The following is a 12,202-nucleotide window of genomic DNA, read 5'->3' on the forward strand; positions in this document are numbered from 1 at the left end:
TGTAAAAATTTTGGAAATTGTTTTTGTGTTCATTGACGTATTGATTAAAGTCGTACATTTTGAAAAGGGGTGTACTCTTTTTTTGTGCTGAGCACTGTATGATGAAAAGGCTAGATTTTTATAGATCCTGGGTAATAGGCTGGTTCCATCATGTGATTGAACAATGGAAAAACCTTTGAGGACACACCCCTCTCCATGAATCCTCAGTATTTTGATAGTGTCCTAAAGGAATGGACCTCTCCTTCCCTATGAAGAAATCACTCTCGGCTTAACTAGTTTATGATTTTACTTTTGATTCTCCAGTCAAACGCAGTCTTCTAGTATAACAATAGAAACCATGATCAGATCAGCACATCCTCAGTATAACCTAGGGAGTTGTACCTAGACCCCACATTGTTAAGGCGGCCTGTATTGCTGCTTAGGGCACTTGATCCTGCTTGGACGTTCACTTTTGTATTTGGTATACAGGTCCAGGGTTATGGTCCATCCCTATGGAAACCAAACTCTGAAGTCCCCCTCAGAGGTATGCCCACCATGATAGGCAAAACCTGGACCCTATAGAGGGACTAGTGACATGGACAGGTAAAACAGGGTCACCCTGTTTATGGGATCATTGTTGTAACCCCATAGCAAGTATGAGACATAATATCGCTACTACTTGCTTTACATTGATTTTTGTGATTTGTATTATGAATATTATTTCCATATACCTTAAAACAATCGGGAAACCAGGAATGTATTTGAATCCTTTTCAGTTGTATGGTGTTGAGCTTTTCAAACTTGCTAGATTCCACAATCAGAGCGTAGTCTCATTTGGGTGGCCAGGTGTTGCACCACAGCATAGGTTGCACAGTTTACTTCCACCTCCGCCTTGAGCCTTTTATAAGGTACATGGGTGCTTCCTCCCACTCTTTTACAATGAGAACTTCACTACAGAACAGTTGACACCCGGGTTGCTACATACTCCTTTTATCGAGCATGCTTGCCCTATTTGCACCATACTCTGTGAGTACCCTACAGGGGAATATTTTCACTTATGGCAATGGTGGAATCCTATTTTAACACTGGTCTCTACATTCACTTCTAGTTCTATCTCAAGTATGCAACAGTTGGCCTACCTGACTAAGGAAGACGTTTCTGCAGCTGTGCCACAATTTCTCAGAAAACTAGCATCTTTAATACAGCTAGTGGTAGACCCGAGTGGTAGACCCTGCCATCTCGGTCTCAAACGGCTTATTGTACCCACTAAAGATGTTCCTTCATTCAATAATTTTGCTGAAAAAAAAGTTTGAGATGCACGAACGGCCTCTTGTTTATTGCTCTTGCATGCCCAGTTCAGCAACCTGCTGTTGTGGCAGTTTCTGCTTGTCATACTGCAGTTAGTTGGACTAGGGCAGTGTACAATCAACATGATCCTGTCATTCAGGACCATGCTTAGGTAGAGCACTTACAAACATTTCCTACTGCTTTGCTCTTTTGTCGTAGTGCCCTCGAACAGGTCATGACACACATTTCCAGAATTATTTTGTTTGTTTTTTTTTTTTGTCCATATGCGCAGAATCTTGTGGATAAATGCCTGCACAGCTGAATCTGACTGTAAAAGACACCTCACGTGTATGCTTTTTGAAGTAAGACATTTCTTTGGTGATGCACTTAACATATTCATCAGGGATGTCACAGGAGGAAAAATCCTTCTTCCGCAGTGGAAGGTTCTAAAAGCCCCCTCTTTGGAGACTTCTACCTCCTCAAAACAAAGAGCACCTCAATGCTGCACCCAGATTTCAGCGTCTAAGCCTGAGTTCAGTCCTTTATTTCAGCGTTGGACTTGGCCCTTAAAGCTCTTTCCAATGAAGGGACGCCTTTACTCTTAATAGTGGGGATATGTCCGTTACAGTTTACATTTCACTTTAAGTCCAAGACCTGTGGGTTCAATCGGTGGTTTAAAAATAGTTCAAAACTCTACCCACTCTCCACTTTTTTTCTCAAATCAACCAAAAACTGCCCATGTACAGTTAGATTTGCAGAAAGCCCTAAATCATCTCCTGTCTAAGAGAGTGGTCATTCTTGTCCCTCTGGAGGACAGGCTCCAAGGATACCATTCACACCAGTTTATGGTACCAAAGAACAAGGGGGATATTCATCCTATTCTGCACCTAAAATCCCTAAACAAGTACCTTGATGTTCCAAAGTTTCATATGGAATCTGTAAGGTCCATAATCGCCTCATGAGTGGCATACCTAGCATTCATAGATATCCAAGATGCCTGTCTGCATATTCCCATGTACCATTTTTCCACCTCATCACAGCACTTTCTGAGCTTTGCAGTAGGAGACAAACACTTCAGTTTGGGATCAGTGGATTGGTCAAATGGCAGTGTGACAGAGATTTCACAAAGGGGCTTGCACCCCTTCTTTGCTTTCTTAGGAACTCAGGGCGTTCAGATCACATTGTATCTTGACGTCCTTCCTCTTAAGAACTCATCTCTTTTTCAACTACCTGGAAATGGTCACAGGAATTAAAAAAAATAAATAAATTCCACTCACCAGCTATAAACAATGAACTAAGCTGCAAGCAAAAAAAGTGACCAGAGATCACTCTCAAACGGTTTGAATATATGTGCTGCACTACAAAGAATATGAATGTGTTACATGTGTGGCAGGGCGAGGCCATGCCACTGTAAAATGGTGGTCTAGGCCAGGATTTGTAGAAAAGAGGTACATTGATGGCTCAGGGTTTATGGTAGTGTCAAAACAAGAGTTCAGTGCTCTACCCTCCCAGGAGTCAGTGCAAGGGAGCAGAGAGGTGCATGTCTGCACCGTGCTGTCCAGGACAGGATAGACAGAGGCCCAAGCTTAAGAGAGACAGAGAACAGGCTGACACAAGTACAGCAGTTGATGCACGAGCACTGGGATGTGTGTTTGATGGTCAGAAGGGCCAAGGCATGAGGACTGACCGGCAGGATTGCCAAAGAGACTGAGCAACAAGGCTGAAGTATTTTGTTGTTGCACGTTACAGTGATGATGGAAACCCGCGCATGGGCAACTGATGTCTTTTGCTTGCTTTTTTAAATAAAAGTGGGCAAAAAAAGCCTTTAAACTGAGTTGCTAAAAAGGACTGGACTCACTGTTTGCATTATCATTGAGTTAAACCCCCAAGTTGTCACTCATGTAATACCATATACAAAATTAAAATTGCAACTAAAGTCATGTGCGCAGGAACTATTCAAATACTTTAGGCTTTCAGTTGGGTAATCAATTTTCAAAAATCCACTCTCCAATCTTCCCTTTGCTTGGAATTCTTGGGCCTCATTCTAGACACAGCCCAAGCAAAACTTTTTCTTCCAGAAAACTAGTCTCAGATCTCACACTCGGCCTAAATATCAGAGACATCCGTGTGAGAATCTTCGTAAGTTCTGGGCCTCATGGTGGCATTCAAGGACTGTCCAACACAACATCTTGTTGGCATAGAACAGACGCTCTTCCTTTTCTGATCTCCCTATGCTTCTATCTAGCCAAGCATGGAACTCTCTAGCTTGGTGGATTTCCAACCTAGTTTCTACCATGCCAATAAAGGGTGATAACCATGTTCCAATCTTTCACAGTTCAAGGATGGTGGTCACCCAAGGAAGCCAAGCTCTCAATCAACATTTTGTAGCTCAGAGCGATACAAATGTCACTGCACTAGGGACCCTTCTTCAGGGACACCTGATCAAGGTGCAATCTGACAACACCACGGCTGTGGCCTACATAAGTCACCAGGTTGTACCAGGAATTGTGCAGCCTTGAAAGAAGTAAACCTGATCATATCATGGATGGAGAAACTCTCCAGCGATCTCTTCTGTTCACATTCTGGTTTTGACCAGGATCAAGAATCCTCTAGCACTGCCACTGGATTGTCTGATAATCTCCTGGAACCCAGTTCAGGCTAATTTACTCCTTTTCCTCAGTGCAAATTTTACTTCTTCCTGCTAAGTAAAATAGAGCAATGGTAAAAAAAACTTTGATTCTCATTGCGCCAAACTGGCAAGAAGAAGAACCTGGTACATAATACCTGACTAGGAGATTACCCCTGGTCTCCTTCAAACAGGTCAGACCTGCTGTCCCAGGAGCCCCTGTTCCATCCTTCTTCTCCGTCACTAACATGAATGAAGCCCAGGTCTTGAGGAACAGAGGGATCTCTCATTCTGTCATTTGCTGAAAGCAAGAAAAAACATATTCAGAAAGATCCAGTATTGTATCTGGAAATCCTTCTTTGTCTGGTGTAAAAACAGACAATTCAGTTTATTATTCTGTGCCTTGCATTCTGGCATTTCTACAATTGTGACTTGGCCAGAACTTGGCCTTGAGTGCTGTTAAGGTACAGGTTTCAGTTTTGTCCATTCTTTTACAAAATTCTCTGTCTTGGCTTTCACTTATGTAAAAAAACAAAACTTTTACTTAAAGCGAACAGAAATAACCCCCTTTGGAACTTTAATGCAGATGGCATACCATCACACATATATGTGATCGTGTGTCAGTTGCATTAAAGTCCCAAAAGGAGTTATTTCTGTTTGCCTTTATGCTGGGGATGAGGAGCTAGCTACTCTATTCTTTTTTTGAACTTTTATTTAAGGTGTTTCTAGGATCAAACAACGCCCCACAGCACCCTGTGCTACCTGGGATCCCCAAATTGGTTCTCTGTCCTGCAGAAACCACCCTTTGAACCCATCAGGGTATTCCCCATGGATGATCTCTTCTGCAAGGTAGCCTTCTTAGTGGCTATGACATCTGTCAGACATGTCTCTGAGCTAGTGGTTCTCTCTTGTAAGGGAGTCATTCCTCATTCTTCACAAGAATAAAGTAGTCTTGCACCCAAGATCCTCCTTTCTTTCTAAGGTGGTGTCTGTGTTCCACCTCGATGAAGGCTGAAGCCTTCCTTCTTTGTCCCTGGCCCTTAAACCCCAAAGGAGATTGCTCTGACTACATCCAGACAATGAAGAGAAGCTACAGCTTCTGTCAGGAAGATGGACTCTCTACTTGTCTTATCCTCAGGGTCCCCTGAAGGCTAAAGAATCTCCTGCACTAATATGTGCTCACTCCATCAGGTCTGTAGGAGTTTCCTGGACATTCCCGCATGAAGCATCTGTTGCCCAGGTTTATAAGGCCACCACCTAGTCTTCTAGGTGGATGTCCAGTCTTCTGTGGATGCAGCTTTCGGCCTCAAGGTACTTGCAGCAGCACTGTTGGGTCTGTTGACCCATGCTTTTTAGGCCCGTAGGCACAGTTCTGTTTGCTTTTTGTTGCTCACTCTTCTCATTTTATTGCTTGGGGTATCCCAAGGTCTACGAATATCAAGCCTGTATTCTGTACCAAGAGGAATTTTGATTTGCTTGTAAATTCTGTGGTTTGGAGACACATGCCACCCTCTCATTTTGTTCCTGTCTTATTCTGCATTGCTTGCTAAACCCGACTCACTGTGGGGTAGGGCTAAAGGGGGATGCTGCCTGTTCTAGTCTGTTGCCCAGGATCTAAGAATGTCAAGACTCTGCCCTGTGCTGTACTCCAGGATATGGAATTTGCAGGTAAGTCAGAATTCTTTTTTTTTTTCTTTTCATGGAGAAAGTTTACCCTTGTCATAAAATAGTACTGTGCTATGGCCTTTATTTTACTTTCCATTAGATCGGTTTATATATTCCATTGATGGGTATACAAATTTTACTAATAGAAGCTGAATATAAAAGAAAAATGTTAAGTGCAGGTAGAAGTACTTTTTTTTTTTTTTTTTTTTTTTTTTTTTTTTAACCAAGTTTTATTTTCCAGGTCGTTCTTACTGTGTCAGGACACAGAGGATGTTGAACCAATGTCTGGAATCCCTTGTTCAGAAGGTTCAGAGTGGAGTTGTAATCAACTTTGAGAAGACTGGCCCTGACCCTGTTCCGAATGTGGAAGGTAAATATCGTCTACACCTTTGTTAGATTTTCTAATTATTAGATTTTACTATGACCTTTTTGCACTCACTGTAGCAGTCTTGTCAGGGGATCAGGATTTTGCAGAGCTTGGCCCCCAACCCGATGAGTGGTGATCTGGCAACAGGTGGGGAATAGTCAAGAAGCATCAGAAGAGGGGCTGAAAGCACATATCCACAAAATAGAATAAACAGAACAGGCAGATGTAGGCACAACCAATCTTAAGGTACAGAGTACTTTTCATCCAAGAACACCCAGAAAAACTAGTAATATCACCAAATCTCTGCTACAGATCTTCTGAGACTAGCAGTCAGAGACAGCAGTGCCTTAGATGTTTTGCTGTTGTAGGCAAAATTGCAATGGTAGTTTTAAAATTTGTTTTTGGATAAGCACAATCGGCATAGCTTGAGGTTCCTTAGCAGACTTTCAATATTTCTGTACAAAAAGCTTATGAAGCAAGCCCAGGAAATGTAATAACTGGAAAAGAATGCATGTTTAACATTTTCTACTTGTCTTTTTCCTTTAAAAAGTTAGGAAACATAGTTCCTGACTCAGAAATCTGATGAAATTACTTGAGAGGGTGGATGGGGTGCAGGATATGTATCATATATAGCAGCATCAGTTTAAATAAAAGCAGGCCATTTGCCCCTGGATAGATAGTCCCTACTAGTGTTTTTTTCTAGTAGTCTTTGAATTAACAGCCAGTTGTGCAACCTGATTTAATTTGCATTTCTGCATGAAAGTGTAGATCTATACTGGTTATTTGTAACATGTATGTATCTTTGGAAACGTACGAGTGTATGCACTGATGAGTGGGCACAAAATTGCACAATTACAGTATGTGCTCTGTATACATGCTGTGTCCAGATGTTATTTAATCATCATTGCCTGACAAAGTATTGTTGCAAAAACACATCCTTGTCCTAAACATCTCCCTCTGCCATTTTAATGTCAGCAGGTGGATTGGGAGACGCTTCTAAACTGCACCTGAACACTTTGTAGACATCCAAGAGACAGGGGTTTCGGTTAAAAAATCTTGTGAAAAAAAACCACTCTAATCATGACGGTACAAAAAAGTCAAGTTATGAGGAAAGTAACTAGTATTGAACCCAAAAACAAACATTTATATTGCAGCTCACCAATTCCTAGATGTTGTGTCTGTAAGTTTTGTTTTTTTTTTTTGGTTTTTTTTTTTTTTGGCTTTTTTCTTTTATGTTTACTTGTTTATCCAGCAAGTAAATCTGTTTTCAACTTCCTTTAACAGACAAAGCTGTCCAGCAAAAGTAGAGGCTTGAGAAAAACCATTTAACACTGACAGGGGTACTTAAAATAGTCAATTTGTATTCATTTATTTAAAAATATTATCCTAAAAGGGATAAGAAGAAACAGTTGCAGTAACTAATAATTATTAGAAGGAATTCAACTTTAAGGCATCGTTCACACCAGTGTTCAGAGACGTGAGTTTTTGTGCACGCATTCTAAAAGGGCACAAAGAAAACAATTGTTCACTATGTGCCCTGTTCACACCACAATACTAGTATCACATGCAGATTTTTTTCTGTGCAGGGATCTGCAACATGTACAGTATAAAACTCACTGAAATGGGCATGAAAACTGATGTAAGCTTGTGTCTCTACAAGTGATATCGCCTTTTTTTTTTTTTTTTTTCCCTTCAGTTTTTTTTGCACATATGGTGTGAATGAGGCCTACAGTGGAACTACACTAACCAGTTTTTCCCAAAAGGCATGGCTTGAATAATAACTGTTACAGTTTAGTGTGCTTATGTTTAATCTCAACCAGACTGAACCATCAAATAGCTGGTGACACAGCTGATCACATGTACAGCACCATGGCAACAGCACATGAAATATAGTCAAATATTGAAGCTTTCTTGGCTGTAAAGGATAAAGGGTTTGGTTCCACTTTAACGTGTTAGCAAAGTCCATCTAAATATTCCAGGGCGTCTAACACTCCCCTCTACCCAGAGTGACAATGCTGTTGCCCAAAGGTATCTCCGTTTCTGCTCCATTCACAGTGGATTATAATAAATTTACGTTTTGAGGTTTATTGCTGCTATAAAAGCTCCAGAAATGTACCTTAATTTGGTGGCATGCAAAACATCAAATTGTTTATGTTCATAGCATTTTGATTCATAGCGTCTGGTAACTTTTTACTGCTGTAAGCAAGTTGGAACCTAGAACTTGTTGCCATTTCAGACTCAAAAACAACAAAAAATGTTCACCTATATTTAATAAGATTGACCATTTATTTTTTTACTCTTCATTTTTGTAGATGGACCAACAGATTCCGTCAAGCCAGTTAATTCTTTTGCCCCACAAGCCTGGCATAACTGTCACAAGCTTATCTATGTGCGGCCTAATCCAAAAACCGGTGTTCCCGTTGGTCACTGGCCAGTTCCTGAGTCCTTCTGGCCTGATCAGAACTCACCAACGCTGGTAAGTTAATTTTCTGGATGTAAGTAGAAATTGACAGTGGACTTTGTGCGTTCCGGCACTACTTAAATTAACGTTTGCTTGCCAAGCTAATATTCAAGTGCAAGTGTTGCCAGCAGTTTTTAGGAGATCAAATATTATTTTGCATTGCAGGGTAAATGCAGGTCTCCGTGTCAGTAGTTTATACATAACCTTTATACATAATCAGCTGACAGCAGACTAAAGCCCTTTGACAGCTTATGTCATAGAGCCAGTCTAGGCTGTGGAAGCATCCTAACAATGTCAGGATCCACCCAGCTGGCTCAGTCTCCGTGAGCCTGCCGCTTGCACCCCCTGTACATCCTGGTGCTCCAGTGAGCACCGGAGGGGCAGAGCAGAGAGCCAGTAAATGACGTTCAACGGTTTCTGCTCAGTGAAGGTCAAGGATTCAAGTGATCAGCGGTAACGTAATTGGTCAGTTCTCAACATTGGAGCCTGCGGGGGACAACTACAGTATCAGACCGATGCTGTAGCAGGGAAGTGAATATATAATTTTTTTTTTTTTTTTTTTTTTTTTTTTTACTATGCCCACATGCAAGATGATATAGTTTAGGCAAGTATTCAGAATCAGTAGTCAAGCTGCGGTGCGGAAACACATGCAGTATTGTGTGTTTCCCCACACAGCACAAAAATGTGATGCCCTTTTTTTTTTTTTTTTTTTTGACACGTCCAAGCATCTAGCAAACTTGTGCTTGTTTGCACCCACCAAAACGCATAGTATCACAGTAGCATGCATTTTGTGAGGCACAAATTTAATAATCATGCCAGAACCTTTTTTACGTAATTTTGAAGTTATTGGGCTGCCCTAAAAGGGATGGGTGGGGAAACACAAAAGATTGTGCTCTCTGACGCACCTCCTGGTGTGAACAAGCTCTCTGCAATACATGCATATTTTCCCTGTGCTTTACCCCACTGAAACACTGCACGTACAGGAGAATACTTGTTGATCTGCCAGAAATACTTGGCTCCTTATTTCTGTTTTGGCCTGACAGCACAAAGCTTTTTTGTTTTTTTGTGAACTGAATGTTGTCAGCCCATCTAAGGAGCTCTTGCTAAACTACTAAATCACTCTCAACCAGATCTTTACAACATAAAGGTCAGTCCTTCTGTAGTCCAGGATAAGAGCTAGAAGGGCTGAAGAGGGTCTTTGAGATGACAAAGTAAGAAGAGTATGCACAGCGCAGCTCTGAAATTCTAACAAGATCAACTGGGTTATCTTAATCGTACAGAACAGGACACATGCAGAGTATTCATACACCATTGGTTATAGGTGGGTACCTTCAGGTGATTGGACACTGACAAAGCTTTAATGAAATGCATCCTGAGTGTCTCCCCTATAACCCTAACCCACTTCTTGAGTCTGTTTTGAGCTAGTCTCTGAAAGTAATAGACCTTTTCTCCTTCATGGAGAAAATCACCCTTAGTTGAAAGATTTAGAACTAAAACTAAAAACAGGTGGTTCAGCACAAGCAACATAATTTACAGTGAGTATGATTCTCTTGCTTTCATTGGAAGGCTTCATCTGTCCACACTCTCTAGATGAGAACTCCTGCAAGGCCTCTAGTTGTAGTAACCCTTGCTGCATCAGAAGATTGTATGCACGGGGAAGGGGGGGGGGGAGGACTGGGGTGGTGGTGAGAACAGGTGAAGATTTCTACTCATAACAGAAGAATCAACACAAGAAACACATATTAAGGCCTCTTTCACACAGGGCAGATCTGCTGATTGGAGGTGAGTGGGCAGATGACAGGTCTGTGTCCACTCAGTTTATGCAGAGCAGTCACGAACACAGCTGGCTCTGCTCTATGGGCAGTCTGGTGTACACAGACGGGCTATCCGCTTACACCCAACTGCCCTCCAATCTGCCTAGATGGAGGGGAACGGATCCCCTTCCATTTTATTTTAGTGGATCAGACTGGAGGTTGGGGGTCTTTTTACACCCACCAGTCCATAGGAATTCATGGACCATCTGATCAGGTCTGCCTGAAAAACTAACAGGTGTACCTAATCAGATTGCCCATGTGAAAGGGTCCTTAGTGTGCTAAATTTAGGCTTTAACTAGTTATGTTTCTGTATTTTATCTTCAACCTCATTGTCTTCTACTGAATAGAAGCAGTGTATCCAGATCAGTGCAACATGGGTAAAACCTTGTACCCAGACCACATGCTGTGGAGACAGCCTGTAATGTTGCTTTGGGTACTGGATGGCATGGGCACTTACCTCGGTACATGGTGCACTGTGTTGCGTTAGATGCAGGGTGCTGTACAGTTCTAGTGCTGTAGTCCACCGCTATTAAACCAGTCCATGAAGACTGAGTATGGACTTTATACAGATCCTGTTGGCTGATACTGCCATCTCGGTTCTGAACAATAATCTCACTGTACTTATTAATGATGATCCTTTTAAAGATTCTGCCGATAAAAAACTAGGGACGCTTCTAAAGACTCTTTACTCTTGCAGGCTCATCCTTGCAACCAGCTCCTGCTGCAATTTCAATATATATAGAGCTGCAGCTAAATGAACTAAGGGAATGAACCACCAACATGACCCTGTATTTCAGAATTGTGCTGTTACAGAGCAATTACAGTAATTGCCTTCGCCTCTATTTTTGTGTGGATGGCCAAGAAAATGCTATGAATTAAATTTCCAGAATGACTCAAATCTCCATTCATATGCACAGAATATTATGGCTGAATGCTTGGACTACTGAAGGTGTCTGCTATAGGTACCTCATATGTATACCTATCCAAGGAAGACATCTGCTTTGTGAGACACTTGACTCCTTTTTTAAAGAGGTCACAGGTGGGAAGGTTTTACTTTTCCAGCAACGACTTTGGCTGTGGATGCTCTCTTTAGTGTTATACTCTCAACCGTGTATTAACTTTTTTGTATAAATATAAAAATTGAGAATAATTAAAAAAAAAAAAAAGTAACTTCAGCCATTCTTTTAGGTGCAAGGCTTGGCCCACAAAGGCTACCAAGCTTTTCCCAAAATTTTCTTCACAATGAAGGGGCATCCTCTCCTAAAAGTGGAGGGAGGATATCTGTTTTACCTGTCTCTGGGTCAGATGTCCCAGACCTTTTGAATACAATTGGTGGTTTCAAAGCGAGTTCAAAACTCTACCCTCTCACCACTTTCTTCTTTTAAATCAACCAAAAGCTGCCCAAGGACAGTTAGATTTGAAGAATGTCCTAAACATATCTTGTCCCAGCAAGGAGTTGTGCTAAGACCACTACAAGACAGGTTCAAATGATTTTACTTAGACCTTTTTACAGTACCAAAACCCAGCTTGGTTATTTGCTCTAATCTGGATATAAATTTCCTTAACATATTCCTTAAAATCCAAAAAACATTGCATGGAATCTGCAAGGTCAATAATTGCTTCTCTGAGATGAGGGTAGTTCATGGCATCTATGGACAGCCAAGATGCCTATCTGCACATTCCCATTTATCCACCTCATTAGCATTTTCTGTGCTTCAGTGGCTAGACAACAACTTTTATTTTTTCGCATCTGCCCTTCAGCCTAAGTGCTGCTCCCAGTGTTCATTAAGGTCTTGTAACCTATGTTTGCCCTTAGAACTCAGGACATCCAAGTCATGGGCTATCTAAATGACCATCTTCTGAAAGACTCATTTCCTTGCCATCTATCAGTAAATGTTAGATGGCTGGGTAATCAATTTCAACAAATCGCCTGGAATACTTGGGCAAGTCCCAAGCAAGTCTTTCTCTTTAAGACCACATTCTAGACCCCCATTCCGAAAGAA

At 41.4% G+C, this 12,202-nt stretch overlaps 1 protein-coding gene across 5 annotated transcripts in view; it reads left to right on the plus strand.

Moving 5' to 3' along the window:
* Positions 1–12,202, plus strand: part of LOC149467102 (integrator complex subunit 6-like) — a 93,873-nt gene that overhangs the window by 58,636 nt on the left and 23,035 nt on the right. For all 5 annotated transcript variants that reach the window (XR_016312015.1, XM_089672221.1, XM_089672223.1 and 2 more), the window contains exons 6-7: positions 5,799–5,927; positions 8,237–8,400. Coding sequence is in view for 4 of the 5 variants with exons in the window: in XM_089672221.1 (XP_089528347.1) it covers positions 5,799–5,927; positions 8,237–8,400 (293 nt within the window). In the remaining variant the exon portion in view is untranslated. The remainder of the gene's footprint in view (positions 1–5,798; positions 5,928–8,236; positions 8,401–12,202) is intronic.

This window comes from Staurois parvus, unplaced genomic scaffold (genome assembly GCF_062004578.1).
Source record: "Staurois parvus isolate SC_StPar_1 unplaced genomic scaffold, SC_StPar_1.0 ptg000123l, whole genome shotgun sequence".
Taxonomy (NCBI): Eukaryota; Metazoa; Chordata; class Amphibia; order Anura; family Ranidae; genus Staurois; species Staurois parvus.